The 21,719-nt window shown below is 48.8% G+C and overlaps 2 protein-coding genes across 2 annotated transcripts; one reads left to right on the top strand and one right to left on the bottom strand.

The window, feature by feature from the left end:
* Positions 1-1,305: 1,305 nt before the first annotated feature.
* Positions 1,306-14,959, bottom strand: BANF1 (BAF nuclear assembly factor 1). Its single transcript, XM_039547103.1, has 3 exons — positions 14,631-14,959; positions 4,150-4,292; positions 1,306-2,058 (listed from the first exon to the last, which is right to left on the bottom strand). The coding sequence occupies exons 2-3, from the start codon at positions 4,273-4,275 to the stop codon at positions 1,912-1,914; spliced, it is 273 nt and encodes a 90-aa protein (XP_039403037.1). The 5' UTR covers positions 4,276-4,292; positions 14,631-14,959; the 3' UTR covers positions 1,306-1,911.
* A 156-nt stretch (positions 14,960-15,115) lies between these two features.
* On the top strand, positions 15,116-21,499 carry EIF1AD (eukaryotic translation initiation factor 1A domain containing). The gene is made up of 7 exons (XM_039547102.1): positions 15,116-15,264; positions 16,774-16,866; positions 17,550-17,720; positions 18,296-18,404; positions 18,655-18,763; positions 20,354-20,404; positions 20,758-21,499. The coding sequence occupies exons 3-7, from the start codon at positions 17,634-17,636 to the stop codon at positions 20,924-20,926; spliced, it is 525 nt and encodes a 174-aa protein (XP_039403036.1). The 5' UTR covers positions 15,116-15,264; positions 16,774-16,866; positions 17,550-17,633; the 3' UTR covers positions 20,927-21,499.
* Positions 21,500-21,719: the final 220 nt, after the last annotated feature.

Here is a 21,719-nt window from a genome sequence, read left to right as displayed (position 1 = left end):
ACTGAGTATGGTACTCCAGCTGAGACCTCATCAGTGCCAAGTAGAGGACAATTACCTCCTATATCTTACATACAACACTCCTACTAACACACCCCAGAATATTAAGACTTTTTTGCAGCTGTATCACATTGTTGACTCATGTCTAATTTGTAATCTGCTCTCATCTCTAGCTCCTTTTCAGCAGTACAACCACCTAGCCAGCTCTTCCCCCTCAGGTATTGGTTCATTTGGCTTTGACTTCCTAAGTGTACTTTGCACTTGTCTTTACTGAATTTTGTCTTTATTTCAGACAAATTCTTTAATTTGCCAAGGTAGTTTTAAATTCTAATCCTGTCCCCTACATGAGCTGCCTGAACTACCTTAGGTACCAGGACCCATCCTCACCACCTGAGGATTGAGCACCTGCAGACTAGAAGTGATGATGTTGGCCAGTGCTTCTGCCAATCTTCCCAACACAATGGGTGGCTCTTGGCTGCCAAGACACTTTCCTGTGAAAGATTTTTCTGCCCCATGGAATTTGTCCACATCTGGAATGTGCATTCCCAGTGTAATATTCAGCCATAGGGAGATGTGACAGCTCCAAGCAGGCTTAGATGACAATGGTAATGAGAGCCCTTTCAGTACTACTTTGGCTTCTACCATTGCTATCACCAGATGAAGTCTGGCAAGTTACTGGTTCACAGCCCGCCCTCCTCAAAAATGGGACAAGCCTTCTGTGATGGGGTATATAAACTCCATTGTCACAGCCACTAAGGGGTTAAGGGGCAGAATAGCTAAGTGGGTGACCAGTAACCAGTAACATTTGGATAATGGGCTGCATCCCAGGCAGGGGGCACAGCTGTCTGACAGGCTGAGGACTACCTTGGGTCAGGCAGCAAACTGGCAGAAAGCTGCCCAAGGTGCCGGACCAGAAACCCCAATGACTAGGGTAACAGCTGGGGGAAACCCGCCAGCCAAAACAGGTATCCCTTCTCTTGCACTCCACAAGCTGACACCCTAGGGTCCTGCTACCAGACGACATAAGGATTTAAGGAGAGTTGGAGCTGAACTGAAAGGTAGAAACACAATGTCTTAAATGGCCAGTACCTCTAACAAGCTCAGGGAAATGTAAGCAGGACAGAGGTCCATCACAGGCTCAGACTAGATTTTCAACACCAGCTCCCTGTTCTCCAGCCCAGATCTAAGCCTCCAAGAGCATGTGCCCCACCTTCATAGTGCTATGCCCTTCTGCAACCAACACCCCATCTACATCTGCTCCACCATCTCCCAGATCCCCTAGGAAACAAGTTAAACCAAGAGCAACTCTGGAATATTAACACAGCTGATTTTTATTGTTTTTAAAAAAAACTTTACAATGTTTTCTTCCACTGTTACTTTTCCAAAGAAAGCCAAGTGGCATAAAACAATCTGGAGGGTCCACAAATAACTACTCCAGAAATAAGCCAGAATGAGCTTAAAACCACAACTTTTGTTTTAAACTAACAGTGAGCAAGCGGCATATCAATGAGAGTTCGAATTAAGACAATAGAAGCACTCCCCTTTACAAGCATGCGGATTATTAAGGCTTTAGGAGTTAGCTGGTCTGAAACAGTGAGGAACCTTGTATCTATAAAATCCAAACACAGATCTAATAAAGGTGTAGAATATAACATTACCCCCTCTTTCCCCAGAAGAAATCTGGTCAGTTACATTAACGGCAGGTTCTAGGGACAATTATTTTCTTTCTGGCTAGAAATCAGAGCCATGTAAACAGACATTCTAAATGCCACGGGGTTTCCATAAATTATTAATTTCATTCTGCCCTTTGGATTGGGTACAAAGTGGAAGGGTTGGGAAGATTTTTTTTTTTTTCCTGCTAACTATGAAAGCCATAATAGTGACTGCTGGTGCGGAGGCAACAATAGCCAATATTCACAAGAAGGCATCGCACCACTCCCGCAGGCAGCCAGAACAGTCTCTGGATTGCTTGGCGTTGGCTCCACACGTGTCTTTCAGCCATTCCCGGAAGAGTTCTTCATCTTTCTTCAGAACCAGGAATTGCCCAAGTACCACATATGCCTGAGCACAGAAAGGAAAAGGGTATCACAACTGATAATTAATATACACACAAAACCCACTGCTGAATGGAGGCAAGGACAGGACAGCCCCAGGTTGTCCGCTGACTGATAGCTGAACAGCTTTTACACCGTCCCATAGAGCAGAGGCTCAAACTTTTTTTTTTTTTTTTTTTTTTTTTTACTGGTGACACCTTTCACATAGCAAGTCTCTGAGTGCGACCCCCGCCCCAATAAATATATTAAAAAAGTGTTTTTAATATAACACCATTATAAATGCTGGAGGCAAAGCAGGGTTTGGGGTGGAGACTGACAGCTCGCGACCCCCTGTGTAATAACCTCGCGACCCCCAGTTTGCTCTATGGCAGGGGTTCTCAAACTCGATACTAACGTAACTTGCAGCTGAGTACTTCACAGATCAATGGGCTTTAATCTCCCAGGAAAGTGAATGATGGGAGCATTATCCCTGTTTTACAGACAGAGAACTGAGGCACAGGGTGAGTTAAGGCCTTGTCTAAACTTAAGGTTTGACAACACAGCTATAACAGCAAACCCTCCCAGGATAGACTGCGTACTGGCAGAACAGTCCTCTTGCAGGTGTAACAGCCTCTACACTATTCCAACCTAACTGTCAGCAAAAAAGTCACACCCCTCACTGACACAGCTACGCCAAAGCAGCTTAAGTGTGGATTTGCCCAAGGTCACATAGGAAGTCTGTGTCTCAGGTGGAGTAGAACCCAGGCCTGAGTTCCGGGCAACTGCACTATCCTTCCAACCCCTACAAGCATGCAGTCTGGTGTTAGTTGTGAACATCTAGAGCCATTATTCAGGGTGACCTCTAGGGGGCATAGAAGTAAGGTAGAAATAAAAGTCTTGCATTCACCGGAACCACAGCGGCTGGGATCTCTGATCTCTACAACTCAAGGTGACAGTGCATGAAAGAATTTCCTTCCACATACAAGGGATTCCACACCACAGGGCAGCTGGATATTTTAAAACAAGGGTCTGGAGAATTGATTGCCTGGAGCTTTTGTATTTATGACAATTACGAGACATATCAATTCTGGTGAAAGGGGAATTAAGGGCTTTAGAACCTCTGAAGAGGTAACAGGGATTAGGCTGTGGTCAGGCTTGCTCTTCCAACTCCAAGTGCCTGAGCAATCCTGTAAGTATGTGACAGTGATCTTTTAAGGAAGATGGTGGTTAAGGCAGATTGTCAAATGTCCCGTTTCTAACCTTGTTACTACAGCAGGACTTGTCCAATGTGGTTTTGGGCCCTGCCTCAATTTCCCCTTCTCTAGTTCATCAGATCTCAGACAGCAGATGTTTTCTCACTAATCTTTTCTTTTACATTAATAAACCAGACTCCTGAAGAGTTCAAACCACAGATCTCTCCCCAACCAAACCTTCCTAATTAGCTCACACTCTTGATGCAGAGGTTCTTAGTCCAGGGGTGGGCAAACTTTTTGGCCCGAGGACCACATCTGGGTGGGGAAATTGCATGCAGGGCCATGAATGCAGGGCTGGGACAGTGGGTTGGGGTGTGGTGTGCAGGAAGGGGGCAGGGGGTTAGTTCGCCCACCCCTGTCTTAGTCCCATCCCTGCTGCGGTTCATCTAGCAGGCTCTTCTCCCTGCCATCTACCCCAGGCCCACCTACAACCTTTGGAGAACAGCCTAGGCCACCTCCTTGGCTATTCTGTCTGCTCTTTAATGGAGCATTCAATCCCACATCTGCTCTCCCTAAATTCAGGCTGCCTTCCTACCCCCTCCCAACAAGTCTGGTTCTAAGTTCCATGCTCCCCCAGCATGTAACTATCCTCTCTCTCCACTAGAAGAGCCATAATCCCCTCAAAGGGCCAGCTCCCCTTGTGACAGGAGCAACACAGGGAGAAGGTGCCCTGTGTTGGCACATGATTTAAGAGGAACTTTTGCCCTTTGGAGTTATCCAAGATGCTCCAAAATTGCTGGTGGATCAATTTCAAGCCCCAATTTCCCACATGGTTTCACTCAAGCCACTGACCTAGCCAGAGCTGAGCTTTCTGAACTCCCCCCTCTAAAGATACAGAGAGCTGCACAAAAAAAGGTGCCAGAGACCTTGTCAAAGCCTTTGTCCGCCAATTTCTTTCCAAGAACATCCCCAATTCCGGCCAGAGTTCCCACGGGCTTCTCCCCCATGGGCTCAGCCACGAAGTCCCGGTGCTTCTGGGAGGTGGACGACATATTGGCTGGTGCTTGATCTAAAAGAGAAAGTCAGACACTGTAATAAGAGGCAACATATGCCACAGAGCCCTGAATCCTGCTGGACCAGCGATCAATGTTAGCTGCACCCACTCAGTCAGGATTTGAGGACTTGAATGTGTGTGAAATATATTTTGGTGCAAAATGAAAGATCTTATCCACTCTAAGAAACAAGTGCTGGTACTTACTATTTACAAGATCCTACTAATCATAGTAAGATTCCAGTGGTTCCATTGTGGACAGATGCCCACAAAAGTCCCTTTTAGTTGTGATCTCAGATTCTAACAGGTCTTCCACAGATCAGAGAGACCACAATTCAGATTCGTTAACAGCCATCAGCCAAACTTCTGAGAACACTGTGTGACAGGTTGGATCACAGAAACCACCTTGGGAACTGCCACCTGATGTGCCAAGACTACCTCTGTTCCTGTTTTCCCTGCCAGCTCAGGACTCCAGCACCCTCTCTTGCTGAGCCAGACACTCCCATCTGCTCCAACACAGACCCAGGGTCTGAATTACCTGCCCCAAAGCTGCAGGTTTACCTGAAAACAGCTCACAGAAGTGTGCTTGTCTTTAGCACTCAGATGCCCAACTCTCAATGGGGTCTAAACCCAAATAAATCCGTTTTACCCTGTATAAAGCTTATGCAGGGTAAACTCATAAATTGTTTGCTCTCTATAACACTGATAGAGAGAGATGCACAGCTGTTTGCTCCCCCAGGTATTAATACATACTTGGAGTTAATTAAGTAAAAAAAGTGATTTTATTAAATACAGAAAGTAGGATTTAAGTGGTTCCAAGTAGTAAGACAGAACAAAGTAAGTCACCAAGCAAAATAAAATAAAATGCGCAAATCTATGTCTAATCAAACTAAATACAGATAAGATCCTCACCAGTCCCAGAATGCTCCCTTTTACAGACTAGTCTCCTTTTAGCCTGGGTCCAGCAATCACTCACACCCCCTGTAGTTACTGTCCTTTGTTCTAGTTTTTTTCAAGTATCCTGGGAGGTGGAGAGACTCCTTTAGCGAGCGGAAGACAAAATGGAGGGGTCTCCCATGGGTTTAAATAGACTCTCTCTCTTGTGGGTGGAGACCCCCCTCCTCACTCCTATGCAAAGTCCAGCTCCAATATGGAGTTCTGGAGTCACCTGGGCAAGTCACATGTCCATGCCTGATTCACAGTCATTGCAGGCAGAAGCCATTGTCCACATGGTATCTTGTATGTCTCCAAGAAGACTTCTTATGTGGATTGGAGCATTCCAAGATGCACTGTTCCCCAAGTGCTTCCTGATCGGGTACTTAACCTTGCGAATTCCTACCTAAAGAAGCTGACCAAATGCCTCACAAAGCTCACTTAGAAATCAAGCAGGTATATAACCAATATTCTTAACCTCAAGTACAAAATGATATATGTGTACAGATAGGATGAATAAATATAGTAGACCATAACCTTTACAGAGATGTTACATGGCACAGGCAGCACAAAACATATTCCAGTTATCTCATATTCCCATAAAGCCTTATGGGAGGTACCGTCACACACTGTTCAAGCACACAGATCACTTTCAGAATAGCTATAAACTGCATGGCTAGTGCCCAGTGCTGTATATAGAAGAGGGGATGTATATACCAGTTCTATATATATCTCCTCTGTCATGCACACCAGTCTGAATGTAACTGAGGGAAGTTATTGGGCTCAATAAAGCGGTAACTAGGTGAAATTCTATGGCTGGCATTATGCAGGAGGTCAGAATAGATCTAATGGTCCCTTCTAGCCTTTATAAAAAAAAACAAACCAAAAACCTAAGGAAGATTGGAATATGGGCCAAGAATTGTCTGTGTACGGAGCCTGCACAGCAGAGCCTTTGATCACGATTGTAATATAAAAATATTAATTAGTTGTAGGAAGCCTAACACCTTTATCATAGCTCTCAGCTGCAATGAGACTGGATGAAATATTTCAATTTTATCTTTGTACAGATGCCCAACTTCAGCTTTTAGTTCCCCATTGTAGTTGTAGAAATTGTAACTTACTTACTTAAAATAAACAAGCCCTGAATCACAGGAGCAGAGGAGAGAAATCTGTGTCATAAAGCGTTGAAGTTTTATTTTTCTGGGAAGAAGCCAATAAAAATAGCTTCCAAGACACCTGATGGCTAGTGTCAAATTTTACCCAGGATTCTTAACTATTTGAACTATTCACCCACAGTGCTAGCTCACTGAATTGTCTGCATACACGAGTAAACAAGACAACTGCAATCTAATGAAGCCACTGGAAATGGACTCATCTACCGAGACGCCAGGAGCAGAACACATGGTGCTAACACATAGCTAAGGCAGTAATAAAAGCTGACAGAGCTTTGGTACATGGTCAACAAAAGTAGTCAAAAATACAAAAAATGGTTATTTGTACTTAAAACTGCCCCCGTTTTACATTTTCTGTCCACAGGAGAGGGAATTCCCTGATCAGGAATTAACCAACTTCCTAGTCTTGTAACTCAAGTCTATCACACTCTGATCTGACAGGAGGAGAGAATGGCAGCCTTGGACTTTTCATGGAGCAAAGGTTTTTCTTGAGGCATTTTTCCTAGTCAACTTGCTTAGACACACCTCACACACAGAGGGAAGCCTGGACACATGATGGTTTTAGTTAGAAGCTTTAAGGTTTGGGAAGGGAGACTGATGTCCCAGGACCAACCTTCTCCACTCAGGAGTCTCAGCCCACTTCCCAGCTCCCTTCTCCCAGTACTTCTGACCCCCTTCCAGGATTCTTGCCCCAAGCAACAAAACTTATCTAATACCTGAGTGCTTCCAGTCCTGTCTCCATGCATTTGTCCTACCTCCCAAGGCTCCTGAGATCACCTCTCCCCACCTCAAACAACCCCCCAAATTCTCCAGCATCATTCCCCTTCCAGATTCCCCACTCATTAGCCCCCAATCTCCTTCAGCAGACCCCTCCAACCTCCCATGCAGATACCCCCAACTCCTCCCTAACCTACTCCTGCAAAGGCACCTCAATACTAAGCCCTGTCCAGATACCGTCAGCCTCATTCTCCTCCTCAGCCTTCCTAGAGACCCCGTGATGGAGTGGGAATTTTTCATAACATTTTGTATGAATGTTGTGTGTGCCTCAGTTTCCCTATGTGGTACCTGGTTAATTCGGTGAGGGGAAAGGGTTGTTTGCTTTTTGCAGAGGCCCAGAGATACAGGTATGACTGAGGCCTGGCTGTCTGAGGCCAAGGGGGCCCATGCCCATGGAGAGTCCCAACAGACAACGGACATTACAACTGCCTCACCATTTGGTACCTAGCAACTAACAACAGGCGGTCCCACCCTCAGCAGGAAACCAGCCAGTTGTGAGCAGCTGGAGAGCAAGAGCCTGTGGAGGAGACCAGATGACAATGTCTGTCCAGGAACAAGAACAAAAGACGAAGAGGGGCCATTGGGGTTTGTTCAGTGTGAATGGCTGGAAGCAAGCTCTCGACTTCTGGACTGGGACTCAACGGGGCTCAGGGAGAGCTCTGGACTGACCCAGAGAGACTTTGCTGTAACTTTCTATTCTCTATGCTAACCAAGGACTTTCTAAGCTGTGTTCCAGACATCTACTAGAATCATAGGACCAGAAGGGACCTCGAGAGGTCATCTAGTCCAGTCCCCTGCACTCAAGGCAGGACTAAATATTATTCTAGATCACCCCTGACAGGTGTTTGTCCAACCTGCTCTTAAAAATCTCCAATGACGGAGATTCCACAACCTCCCTAGGCAAATTTATTCCAGTGCTTAACCATTCTGACAGTTAGGAATTTTTTCCTAGTGTCCAACCTAAACCGCCCTTGCTGCAATTTAAGCCCATTGCTTCTTGTCTGATCCTCAGGGGTTAAGGAGAACAAATTTTCTCCCTCCTCCTTTTAACAACTTTTTGTGTCCCTGAAAACTGTTATGTCCCCTCTCAGTCTTCTCTTCTCCAGACTAAACAAACCCAATTTTTTCAATCTTCTCTCATAAGTCATGTTTTCTAGATCTTGAATCATTTTTTTTGTTCTTCTCTGGACTTTCTCCAATTTGTCCACATGTTTCCTGAAATGTGGTGCCCAGAACTGGATACAATACTCCAGTTGAGGCGTAATCAATGTGGAGTACAGCAGAAGAATTACTTCTCATGTCTTGCTTACAACACTCCTGCTATTACATCCCAGAATGATGTTTGCTTTTTTTGGAACTGTGTTACACCATTGACTCAGATTTACCTTGTGATCCATTATGACCCCCCGAACCCTTTCTGGGGAACTCCTTCCTAGATAGTCATTTCCCATTTTACATGTATGCAACTGGTTGTTCCTTCTAAAGTGGAGTATTTTACATTTGTCCTTATTAAATTACATCCTATTTACTTCAGACCATTTCTCCAGTTTGTTGAGATCATTTTGAATTTTAATCCTAACTTCCAAAGCACTTGCAACCCCTCCCAACTTAGTATCGTCCATAAACTTTATAAGTGTACTCTCTGTGCCATTATCTAAATCTCTGATGAAGATAGTGAACAGAACTGGACCTAGAAGTGATCCCTGTGGGACCCCACTTGATATACCCTTCCAGTTTGACTGTGAAGCACCGATAACTAGGGCTGTTGATTAATTACAGTTAACTCACGTGATTAAGTCAAAAAACTTAATTGTGATTAATCGCATTTTAGTCGCAATATTAAAAACAGAATATCAATTGAAATTAAATATTTTTGGAAATTTTTCTACATTTTCAAATACATTGATTTTAATTACAACACAGAATACAAAGTGTACACGGCTCACTTTATATTATTTTTCATTACAAATATTTGCACTGTAAAAATGATAAACAGTATTTTTCAATTCACCTCATACAAGCACTGTAGTGCAGCCTCTATCGTGAAAATGCAACTTACAGATGTAGTTTGTTACATAACTGCACTCAAAAACAAAACAACGTAAAACTTTAGATCCTACAAGTCCAGTCAGTCCTACTTCTTGTTCAGCCAATCGCTAAGACAACCAAGTTTGTTTACATTTATGGGAAATAATGCTGCCCACTCTTATTTACATCACCAGAAAGTGAGAACAAGCGTTCGCATGGGACTTTTGTAGCCGGCATTGTAAGGTATTTACATATCAGATATGCTAAACTTTCGTATGTCCCTTTATGCTTTGGCCACCATTCCAGAGGACATGCTTACATGCTGATGACGCTCATTAAAAAAAATAAGGTGTTAATTAAATTTGTGACTGAACTCCTTGAAGGAAAATTGTATGTCTCCAGCACTGTTTTACTCACATTCTGCCATATATTTCATGTAATAGTAATCTCAGATAAGGACTCAGCACATGTTCATTTTAAGAACTCTTTCGATGCAGATTTGACAAAATGCAAAGAAGGTACCAATGTGAGATATCTAAAGATAGCTACAGCACTCAATCCAAGGTTTAAGAATCTGAAGAGCCTTTCAAAATCTGAGAGGGACAAGGTGTGGAGCATGCTTTCAGAAGTCTTTTAGCAACACTCCGATGCGGAAACTACAGAACCCAAACCACCAAAAAAGAAAATCAACCTTCTGCTGGTGGCATCTAACTCAGATGATGAAAATGGACATGTGCCGGCCTGGACTGCTTTGGATTGTTATAGAGCAGAACCCATCATCAGTATGGACTAATGTCCTCTGGAATGGTGGTTGAAGCACGAAGGGACATATGAATCTTTAACGCGTCTGGCACATAACTATCTTGCGACGCTGGTTACAACAGGGCCATGCGAATGCCTGTTATCTTCAGGTGACACTGTGAACCAGAATCGGGCAGCATTATCTCTTCCAAATGTAAACAAACTTGTTTGTCTGAGTGATTGGCTGAACAAGAAGAAATAAGACTGAGTGGACTTGTAGGCTCTGAAGATTTACATTGTTTTATTTTTGAATGCAGATTTTTTTTGTACCTAATTCGACATTTGTAAGTTAAACTTTCATGATAAAGAGATTACACTACAGTACTGGTATTGGGTGAATTGAAAAATACTATTTTTGTTTTTTATGGTGCAAATATTTGTAATAAAAAACAAAGTGAGCACTGTACACACTTTGTATTCTGTGTTATAACTGAAATCAATATATTAGAAAACATAGAAAACATCCAAAAATATTTAAATAAATGGTTTTCTATTATTAAGCGCAATTGATTTGTTTAAGCGCTTGACAGCCCTACTGATGATTACTCTGGGAACAGTTTTCCAACCAGTTATGAACCCACTTTATAGTAGCTCCATGTAGGTTGTATTTCCCTAGTTTATTTATGAGACTGTCACGCGAGACAGTATCAAAAGCCTTAATAAAGTCAAGATATACCACATCTACAGCTTCCCCTCTATCCACAAGGATTGTTACACTGTCAGAGAAAGATATTAGGTTGGTTTGACTCAATAGGTTCTTGACAAATCCATTCTGACTGTTACTTATCAGCTTATCATCATCTAGGTCAGGGGTGGGCAAACTTTTTGGCCCAAGGGCCACATCAGGGAATAGAAATTGCATGGTGGGCCATGAATGCTCATAAAATTGGAGTTGGGGTGTGGGAGGGGGTGAGGACACCGGCTGGAGGTGTGGGCTCTGGGGTGGGGCTGGGGATGAGGAGTTTGGGGTGTAGGAGGGTGCTCCAGGCTGGGATCGAGGGGTTCAGAGGGCAGGAGGGGGATCAGGGCAGGTGCAGGGCTGTGGGAGGGTGAGGTCTCCAGGGTGGTGCTGGGGATGAGAGGTTTGGGGTACAAGAGGGGGCTCTGGGCTGGGATTGAGGGGGATCAGAGGTGGGGCAGGGGGGTTGAGGCACGGGGAGAGGGTCGGGGTGCAGGCCCCAGGCAGCCCTTACCTCAAGCAACTCCAGGAAATAGCGGCATATCCCTGCTCCGGTTTCTACACGAGGCACAGCACATGGCCCCACCCACAGGCATCACCCCTGCAGCTCCCATTAGATGAGGTTCCCAGCCAATGGGAGCTGCAGGGGCGTCTCTTGGTGTGGGGGGAGTGTGCAGAGGGGAGGCCCCTGGCTGCCCCTGCTATGTAAAGCCTCCCCTCAAACGTGATTGTAAGATCTGTAACTTGTACCAATAAATTCTGCAACCTTTTTGCAGACTTTGTAACTTGAGTTATTGTTAACATAGCCTTTTAAGTTTTGTAACCTTTTCAAGTTACCATTTGTATGAACTTCCAAGCTTTGTAATATCCCATCACACAATCAGAGTGTGTGGGGACGATAAGGGAGTGTGAACAAGGGAGTGTATGTGGGACTGGGCAGAGAGGAACTGCAAGGAGAAAACAGCCCGGAGCCAGGAGTGTCTGATGTAATCTGCCCTGAGAAGGCAATCATGGGGTGCTGTAAAGAAAAGAAGAACCTGATATGCATGAAAGAAACTGGCCTGGGAATGATTCTCGGTGACAGACACAGAAGGAAAACTGGGTGTACGTGACAGGAGCCACTCAGTTCCAGAAAAAGGAAGAAGGCATGCCCACAAGCTGCTGCACCTTGACCTGCTCACCAGCCTGGATTCATGACCACAGGCGGACACACCAGATCTACCACACTTTGGCTTCTCGGCTTCCATGCTGCCTCCGGTAACTCTCCGCCTGTGTAAGTGTTTGGGTGCATGAGGGTATGAATGCGGTGAAGTGTGGGTGTGTGGATAAGCTCCATTTCTTTTCTGTCTGATGCAACAGCAGCATCATAATAAAACTAATACAAGTGTGACCCTGGGTTGGTTTTTAGGGGAACTGAGGTAACAGCCCCTACGTGTAGGAGCCGGAAGGAGGGCCATGCCTCTGCTTCTGGGAGCTGCGTGGAACAGCCCCCAACCCTGCTCCACGGCTGGAGCACAGGAGGGGGCCAAGATGCTGCTTCCAGGAGCCACATGGAGTGTCCCCAGCAGGAGCTCAAGGGCTGGATTAAAATGACTAGTGGCCTGGATCTGGCCCGGGGCCATAGTTAGCCCACCCCTGATCTAGGTGTTTGCACAATGATTGCTTGATTATTTGCTCCATTATCTTTCTGGGTACTGAAGTTAAGCTGACTGGTTTGTAATTCCCTGGGTTGTCCTTATTTCCCTTTTTATAGATGGGCAAATATAGTGCCATTTTCCAGTCCTCTGGAATCTTTCCCATCTTTCATGACTTTTTGAAGATAATCACTAGCGGCTCAGATATCTCCTCAGTCAGCTCCTTGAGTATTCTAATAAATCCTACTGTTTTAACACTGGCTTAAGTCACTCCAGAGTCAGGAAGTCAGGGCTGCATTGCTCCCTTTGGGTGTTCAAGTCTTCCCCAGGTGTCCAATTCCAGTGGACTCACTGAGGGAAGCTCACAGAGTTAGCAGGGGTGATAAAGGCTCTGAGGTCCAGTCCCAGGAGGTGGTGAAGCCACGGGACTTACCCCTGCAAGAGAACGTGACCCTAAAGGGGTTGACACACTGAAGGGGTCATTCCAGGGACTATTCCAAGGCTGTAAAGAGCACCGGACCTGTGAAAGCCCCACCAAAGGCCCCTGAATTCCCCACTTTCTGCAGAGCACCCAACCTCAGGGATAACTCCCCTCCCTTCCACATACACCCGCAGCCCCATCCTTGCCTCCAAATACCAACAAGCCCCTTGCTCTGACTCTGCACCCCCTTCCTCCCTCCCGAAAGGCACCCTCAGCCCTTTTAGAGATCCTGCTCTTGGCCCATCCTCACCAGATGCATACTCCCCTATGCACACCCTCACCCTTCGTTCACCAGAAAGACACCCTCCCTCCGTTCTCCAGACAACCGCATCCCCACCTCCCTCCCCTCAGATCCTCTCTCCACCCATTCAGAAACACCTTCCACCATCCGCTCCCATCCCAATCCTGCCCAGAGCCAGACACTTTCAGCCTCAGCACAGTTCACCCATCACTACAGACACTCCTAGCCTTCCCAGACACATCCACTATAACCCAACCCCTCTCTCACCACTAGAAATCCTGCTCTCCCTAACTCACCACACCGGCCCAACAACCTGAGCACTGTCCTCTACAAAAAAACTTCCATAATTTCAGAAACCTGCACTCTACCCCTCCCTTCCCTAGAATGTAGCCCAGTGGGTAGAGAACTGAACTAGACCCAAAAGACTTGGGTTCTATTCCCAGATCAGCTACTGATCCGGGGGCCTCACTTCAACTCTGTGCTTCAGTTTCCCCATCTGTAAAATGGGGGAGGGCACTGACCCTCCTTTACAAATCTCTTGAGACCTGCTAATGATAAAAGCTAAGTAAGGATTAACATTAGCACTAACTCAACCCTCCCCCAGATACCATCAGCCCACCCACCCCCACAGAGCTCCCAAGCCTCACCCTCTATAGCAGATGTCACCAATCGGTAGAGTGCCATATCTGGCTGCTAAAAGTCCGGTGGTGCAGCGGGGCTAAGGCAGGCTCCCTACCTGCCCCGGCCCCGCACTGATCCTAGAAGTGGTGAGCATGTCCCTGCAGGAGGGTCCGCACCCCCGCCCCGCACTGCTCCTGCCTGCAAGCATCACCCCTGCAGCTCCCATTGGCCATGAATGGGGAAATGCAGCCAATGGGAGCTGTAGGGGCAGTGCCTGCAGAGATGGGCAGCACACAGAGCCGCTTGCCACGCCCCCCCACCTCCAGGGGGCACAGTGCAAGGACCTGTGGGCAGCTTCCTGGGGGGCATGGCGCCAGCATCTTGTACTCCCTCCTGCACCCCAACCCCTTACCCCAGCACGGTGAAAGTGAGTGAGGGAGAGCGAGCAGAAGAGGGAGGAGGGATGGACTGAGCAGGGTGGGGCTTCACAGAAAGGGCAGGGTAGATCCTAGGTTGCACTTAAAATTCAAAAACTGATCTTGTACTTAAAAAGGTCTGAAAACACTGATCTATGGAATCCATCCTTCCCTTCCCCCTCCCTATGGATAAGCCCTCCCTCCAGGAACCGTCAGCCCCGTCAATCCTTACAGACAAACCCTCCCCCCAGTCCCAAACACTCCAACCTCACCTCTCTTCTCCCTAACTCACCCCACCCCACAGAGACAGTCAGCCCCAGCATATGCCCCACCCCTCAACACCATCCTCCTCCGCTCTACCCCTCCCGCACGCCGCCGCCATCCCCACGCCTCCCGCCAGTCCGCCCCCGTCCCAGGGACATCCCCAGCCGCCGCCCCTCCCTCCGCAAAGGGCCCCTCAGCCCCCGCCCCGCTCCTGCTTCCCCTGCCCCCTCAGACTCCCCACAGACACCGCCCCGCCCTCAGCCGCCTTCACCCTGCCCGAGGCCCGCGCCCGGCGCCGGAACGACTCACCAGCTCCACTCGCTGCTGCAGCACCTCAGCCACCGCCGCTCCCGCCCAACCGGCCACCCACCGCGCCTGCGCAAACTCCACTTCCTCTTCCGGGCCACGCAGGGAAGCCCGTCTCTTCCCGCCCCATATAACCATAGAGAGTAGGCGGCGCTCTATGCAGCCCTTCCAGGGGCGATCCAGCCACACTTTTAACCATAGAATACAGGGTCCCTCAGTCTCTAGGCTATATCCGCTCTCTGAGTCCTAACAGCCCTAGCGCCCTCCCAGGGACGCTCCAGCCACATTTAAACCACAGAGTTCAGCAGCTACACTCTAGCCAGTTGAAAACTCGATGGTACCAACACATCCTTCCTCCAGCAGTAACCAATGGGCGGGGGGCAGCCTCTGACGCCGCCGGTTGTCACTGAGGTTGGCCAGTAACAACCCTTCCATCCCATAATAACGCCCTCGGGCTACCCCGTGTGTTAGCTGGGGCCCGGGAGGGGACCAGGGGATACCAGGGCAGGGCGAGGAGGCGCCCGGAAGTGGGTCCGGAGCCGGAAGCGAGCGGAACACCCGGAAGTGGAGCGGGGAAGGGTCGGGGTTGCTCAGGAGGCGGAAGCGGTTGACTCGACTCAGTCCCATGTGGAGAGAGGTAGGGACGGGAGGCTGCAGCGGGGGCCGTGGGGAGGCGGCAGGGACACCCCGTCCGGGGGAGGCGGCAGAGACACACACCAGTTTTCTCCCCCCGGGTGTTAGGGGGGCAGGAAACCCCCCGCCCCCAAGGGGTGTTCGGGGTAATAAACCCCGTGCAGGGGAAGGAGCTTCCCCCTCACCTCCCGCTGTCATGGAAGAGCCCTGGAGGGGACCTGGCCCTCGCGCCTGGGCAGGGGAGATGGAGAATCAAATGGGACTAATCTGCGATGGGGGAGGGGGTAGGACTCCTGGGTTCCGGCCCAGCTCTCGGAGGGGGAGGGGGGCCTAATGCTTAGGGCAGGGCTGGAATGAATCTCAGCATGGACTGATAATGCAGGCATTAGCCCCATCTTTTTAGGTGAGGGAAACTGAGTCACAGAGTTTCAGCGTGGTAGCTGTGTTAGTCTGTATCAGCAAAAAGAATAAGGAGTCCTTGTGGCACCTTAGAGACTAACAAATTTATTTGAGCATAAGATTTCGTGGACTAAAACCCACTTCATCAGATGCATGTAATGGAAAATACAGTAGGAAGATATATATACACACAGAGGACATGAAAAAATGGGTGTTACCATACTAACTATAACAAGAGTAATCAGTTAAGGTGGGCTATAATCAGCAGGAGAAAAAAAACTTTTGTAGTGATAATCAGGATGGCCCATTTCCAGCAGTTGACAACAAGGTGTGAGTAACAGTGGGGAGCGGGAATAGCATGGGGAAATAGGCTTTACTTTGTGTAATGACCCATCCACTTCCAGTCTTTATTCAAGCCTAATTTAATGGTTTCCAGTTTGCAAATTAATTCCAATTCTGCAGTTTCTTGTTGGAGTCTGTTTTTGAAGTTTTTTCTTGGAGTATTGCGACTTTGAGGTCTGTAATCGAGTGACCACATAGGTGACTCATTCACTCGATCCCACTCATCTGTCTCAGACTGTAAGGAAACCATAACAGGGTTATGGCACAAAGTGGCTGGATCAACCTCTTCTTGGTTTCCATGGTCTCTGTGGGGTCTTTGCTTCATTCTCTGATGTGGATGAGATTTTATCTGGGAAGCTGATTCAGCCCTGAAGAATTAATCTCCCTCATCCAATTATCAGCAGAATTGCTGGCAATCTTTCCATGACCCAGTGGGATGGTGTACTCAATTGGCACTCAAAATGCTTGGGATCTATTTTCTATTATGCTCCATCTCTGCCTCAGTTTCAACTCCCACTGTTTGCCTGTGTTGTCCCTTCCCCTCCCTATGCCCCAGTTCCCTATTTATGATCCTGACCTCTTTGTGTTAAAGCACTTTGAGATTCACGGCTAAAACGTTCTCAGTGGAATTATTACTACGGGAGACAATGTGTGGAGCCTGGCCTGGAATTTTCCAGCAGAATGGAGGAATCTCGGAGCTGCCTCATTCCCTGAGCAAGGGAGTCTCAGTCCATTTCCATGAGCCACAGAGTTGTCTTTGTTCCTCTTCCAGTGTGTCCAGTGCTGGTGGATGCCTCGAGGACTGAATTCAGCGCTGGATCCTCAACTATCAGAGACGGACAGCCTCTCTTTATCCCCCAAACAGGTACCTTGCAGGTAGTGGTGCTGCTGGCTTCCTGGGAGAGCAGACAATCTCTGCCCCATCCTGGGGGGAGTAGAGAAGGTAGTAACCTTTTCTAATAACCTAAGATCAAGGGAATGTCCTTGATGAATAGGCAGTGTGGTGTAGTGGGCAGGGCGCTGGCCAGGGACCCAGGGCTGCCTGGGTTCTGTTCTGCCGCCTCCATGACCCTTCTCGGTGTGCCTCATTTTCTCCTGCCCTTTGTCTATTTAGACTGCAAGCTCCTCAGGGCAGGGACTGTCTCTCACTGTGTGTCTATGCAGTGCCTGACACAATGGGGCCTTGATCTCAGTTAAGGGGCTGGCTGGTGCTCTGTGCCTACATGGTACTGGCTGCTGTGCAGACTGGGTGCGGATTACATCATGCCAGGCGGTATACAGACACTTAGTGAGAAGCAGTCCCTGCCCCAAAGAGCTTGTACTCTATCTAGACAAAGGGTCTGGGGGGGGGAGGGAAAACTGAGGCACTGAGTGGCAAAAGGACTTGCCCAAAGTCAGCAGCAAAGCTTGCAACAGAATCCAGGTTTCCTGGCTCCCAGTCCAGTGCCCTTCTCACTGGGGAACTCTTTGCCTTTAGAAGCTTATTTGATCTTGGGAAGACACAACAAGACTCTTCTCCCTTTACTGTTTCTTCTCCTCTCCTTATAGCCTTCCAGAGCACGTGTGCCTTCCAGCCATTCAGCACATCACCCGCCCAGCAGGGATCCTGTCCCTGAGGGCTAAGGCACCAGGATGTCCCAAGCAACCAAACGCAAGCATGTGGTGAAAGAGGTGTTGGAGGAGTACGTGGTGCCATCTCCTCAACAGCAGATTGTCCGGGTGAGAGAGGGAGCAACTCTGCTTAGCTGGGCTCCACTGGGACCTTGGGGGTTTTCACTTTCCTTTGCTGCATGGGGTGTGGGTTGCTTGCGGGGAGCATCTGGGCATGTCTCATCTCAGCACTTCCCTGCCGTCATAGCCCTTGAGCACTGGTGAGCCTCGTGCTTCAGCGGAAGGCAAGAAAACGCTCGACTATATCTGTCCAATTGTGCATTGGGGAAGAAAATCTTCCTGCTCCCTGAAGGCAACTGCAGTCCAATCTCTCACTTCAGGGCTTCAGACAGTCATTGTCTTGCTGGGCAAGGCAGAGCAGGTGGAGTGTGAGCCATCTAAAAGCCCTCTGTGGGCAGTAGATTTCAAGGCCAAAATTGGAGCCAGATCATCTAGTCTGAACTCCTGCATAAGTTAGGCCATGGAATACCCGCCCCCAGCCATTCCTGCATCCAGCCCAGCTCTGATGGTTGAGCTGGAGGTTCACTTTGAGACAGGCCCTGATCTGTAGGTGCTAAGTGCTGGAGAATCCACTCCCTCAGGAAGTAGCTCCTGTGGTTAATCCCCCTTGTTCCTTCTGCCAGGTCCTGGGGACCCCAGGAAACAACCTCCATGAGGTGGAAACAGCCAAGGGGACCAGATTCTTAGTGAGCATGCCCACAAAATTCCGCAAGAACATCTGGATCAAACGAGGTGAGTACAGTGCAGCTGGGTTCATGGCACCTCTTGAGGAGACAGGCTCCATATCCCACCTCCCCTGGGCACAGATTGGAGTCATCACCCCAAAAGAGGAAGGAGCTCTGTGTCCCATTCCCTGCCCACCAGTCCCCCCACTCTGGGGCTAGATGAGAGCTAGCACCCCCTAGAGGGGAAAGGCCCTGTATCCCATTCCCCTGTCTCCTAAACCAGCCAAACTCCACAATCTGTCCCTTTATCACTGCAGGTGACTTTCTGCTGGTGGACCCCATCGAAGAGGGCGAGAAGGTGAAAGCTGAGATCAACTTTGTGTTGTACAAGGACCATGTGCGGTACCTAAAGAAAGAAGGGCTCTGGTAGGAGTTGGAGGCGTGGGGGAGGATACGTGTGTGTGTGATGAGCCATGAGCTTCCAAACTGCCTGTTCTTGCCCCTCTGGCACCAAGGTGCTGGAGAAAAGAGTTAGTGGGGAGTGTCTCTCCTGAGGCTGAGATTTCATCAGCTGGTCCCTTCTGCTCTTTACATCCTTCCCTGAGCCTTGCTGCTTCCCCCAAGCAGTGCCCATGTGTCACCAGCCCTGCCTGGGCTGTCATAGCAAGGTCCATCTTGTAGGAAGAGGAGCCTGCAGGACCTCCCCCCCTCCAAAGCAAGTGGGCTAGTCTCGGGGAATCTACAAAGCCCCCAGCCTCCATGGCATAGATGTACTCATGACACTCAGCATGGAATCCCAGCACCTCTTGCTGTGGGATTTCTCCTCACAGCCCTGCCCAGTAAGGAAGGATTAGCCCCATTTTACAGATGAGGAAACTGAGGCACGAGATACACAAAGCAACTCTCCCCAGGGCAGTGGCAGAACCAGGAGCTGAACCCTGCTCTGCCCCTGCTGGACCCAAATGGGGAATCCACCTCAGCCCTGGATAAGCTGTTCCACGGACTAGCTTCCTTCACTGCTCAATTTGGGCTTCAGTTCTGAACCTAGGGCTGAGGGTTGATTCCCACCACTTGTGAGCTGTAGAATAGAAGCAGAGCAGTTAGCTCTGTGGGCATTGGGTGCAGATGGGGTGGTAGTTCTCCAGCAGGGAACAGATGCTGTTTATAGTCAGTTTGGGGTTGGGATCCCGGGGTCTTGTCTCAAGAAGAATGTTGATCAATTGGAGGGGGCAGAGAAAAGCCACAAGAATATACGGATTGGTGACAGACTCAAGCTCAATCTTAGCTTAAGGGGTGACTTGAGCCCAGTCTATATGTACCTGCATGGGGAACAGAAATTTGACAATAGGCTCTACCATCTAGCAGGCAGACAAACATTGAACAAGAGCGACTGGCTGGAAATTGAAGTTAGACACATTCAGATTGGAAAGCAGAGGGTTCATTGGAACAAATGACCAAAGGCTTTGGTGGATTCACCAGTGCTGGCAATTTTTAAATCCAGCTCAGAGGATTTGGAAAGACTTGATGTAGTTTGAACAGAAATTAATTCAGGGTAGTCCTAGAGCCTGTTATACAGGAGCCAGCTTAGATGATCCCTTTTCTGGCCACCTGATCTGACTCCTTAACATGAGGGAGGCAGGGATAGAGTAAAGGAAGTTTCCTTCTACAAAACTTTTGAAAACTAACTTGTCCAAAACCAAATCTCTGGTTCTAGTGTAACTGAAAAACTGGGGAAAACTTTGTCAAATGAGGTTTTTCCACAAATTTGGGTTTTGATGCAAAGTAGGTTGTTTATCGATTGTGTTGGTGGGAAAATGGGTCTGTGCTGGGGTTCCTAGTGGCCCCTTTTGCACAGGGGCTGTGTTGGCTGAAGCAGTCCCATGCCCTGGGCAGGGGCTGGAGTGGAGAGGAAAGGCCCCATATCCCATTCCCTGCAGCCCCCCTGGGGAAATGTCAGAGCCATTAGAACAGCCCTGGCTTTGACACATCATCTCATGCCTTTTTTCCCCCCCACAGGCCTGAGGCCTTCTGTGACACTGCAGAAAGTCAGCCCAGCTCTGAGGCCAGGTGAGTGGGAAAGGAGGGGGATGGCTGCTTAACTGTCCAGGAATAAATTAGACTGGAAATTATGTTTCAGCCCCTCCGAGGGAGGTTTTGGAACAGCCTCCCCAAGGGATGTGGGCAAACACCCCAATGAGTTTACAGAGGGAGCTGGATACGGGTCTGACTGGGATTGTATGATGGGGTGGCTGCAATAACAGGGATGGGGCTCACTGGTCCAGAAGGTCGTTCCAGTCCTAGGTAACCCAGGTCTCCAGTCTTAGGCTAGTGCCCCGATCAGGGGGGCAGCTGCCCCAAGGAGGCAGCCAGGTGATGGCTAGGGCCACAGGCCTAGAACTGACAGCCACCCCTTTCTGCAGCAGGGAAAGGGAGCAAACGGCTGCCCACTCCTCTGGGGAAGAGGACTCAGACGACGACAGTGACCTGTTTGTGAACACGAACAGACTGCGCTACGGCTGCACAGAGAGCGAGGACGACAGTGAGGAGGAGGCAGCGGTGACCAGTGACCAGGATGAGGAAGAAAAATAGCAACCCAGGGCAGGAAAGTCAATCTAGCCTCCTAAACACCTCATGCAGGAGGAGCTTGATGCAGCAGGGAGACCACCTTCTGGGGCCTGAACTCATCCACCAGCCTGGTGCATGCTCCAGCTGGCTTGGAACTGCCTCCAGGCGGCCCCCTGCTGGGGACACATTTCTTCCCTCTATCGCCTCTGCGGTCTGAGCCATGAGTTGCTGCAGCATCCAGCCCACAAGAGATGAAGGTGCTGGGCCTGTTGTGCCCAATGCATGGTTATTTCACTGTTCACCCAGCCCACTCTGGGGGGAAAGAGGGGCACTGCTCCTCGGGGCAAAGTGAAATGGGGTTCTAGGCAGCAGTGCTGCTTGAAGCTGTAAAGAGGGGGCTGGGGAGGAGTAAAGTTATAGCAGCTGGGAGGCCTCAGCATCCCTTATCAGCTCCTGTTAATGGGGAAGTGGACTGTGCCCTCTGCTCTAATGCAGGCTCCTTGGGAAAAGCAGTGGGTGCTGTCTGGCCTAGACACTAGTGCTGTGTAATAAGCTGTCTCCCCTCTGCCTTATTCAATAAAGACTTTCCCACAGGAAGCCGGGTGGGTTGATTTGAAATGGCACAAATCAAGAACGAGCAGCCTGGTCCCATGCCAGCTGTAACAGACCAGCTGGTACACAGGGGCAGGTGCTGGGCTGCAGGGGGTGGTAGGGTCGAGCTCTCTCTTACCTACACTGATCTGTGCAGAGGGAGGATATAGGCCAGTTACCAGCCCATGGCTGCTCCTCCCCCCCCCCCCAGTGCTGGTGAGCAGTA

Source organism: Mauremys reevesii, linkage group 7 (assembly GCF_016161935.1).
Source record: "Mauremys reevesii isolate NIE-2019 linkage group 7, ASM1616193v1, whole genome shotgun sequence".
Lineage (NCBI taxonomy): Eukaryota > Metazoa > Chordata > Testudines > Geoemydidae > Mauremys > Mauremys reevesii.
This window is presented reverse-complemented; position numbering and strand designations above follow the sequence as displayed.

Bases quoted from the DNA above. Each gene is read 5' to 3' on its own strand.
- BANF1 (XM_039547103.1), bottom strand. From the start codon at position 4,275: ATGTCGTCCACCTCCCAGAAGCACCGGGACTTCGTGGCTGAGCCCATG. The intron at 2,059-4,149 runs GTCTCTGGCACC...TTCTGTGCTCAG, and splicing joins CGGACAAAGGCTTTGACAAG to GCATATGTGGTACTTGGGCA.
- EIF1AD (XM_039547102.1), top strand. From the start codon at position 17,634: ATGTCCCAAGCAACCAAACGCAAGCATGTGGTGAAAGAGGTGTTGGAG. The intron at 18,405-18,654 runs GTGAGTACAGTG...TTATCACTGCAG, and splicing joins GAACATCTGGATCAAACGAG to GTGACTTTCTGCTGGTGGAC. The intron at 20,405-20,757 runs GTGAGTGGGAAA...CCCTTTCTGCAG, and splicing joins CAGCCCAGCTCTGAGGCCAG to CAGGGAAAGGGAGCAAACGG.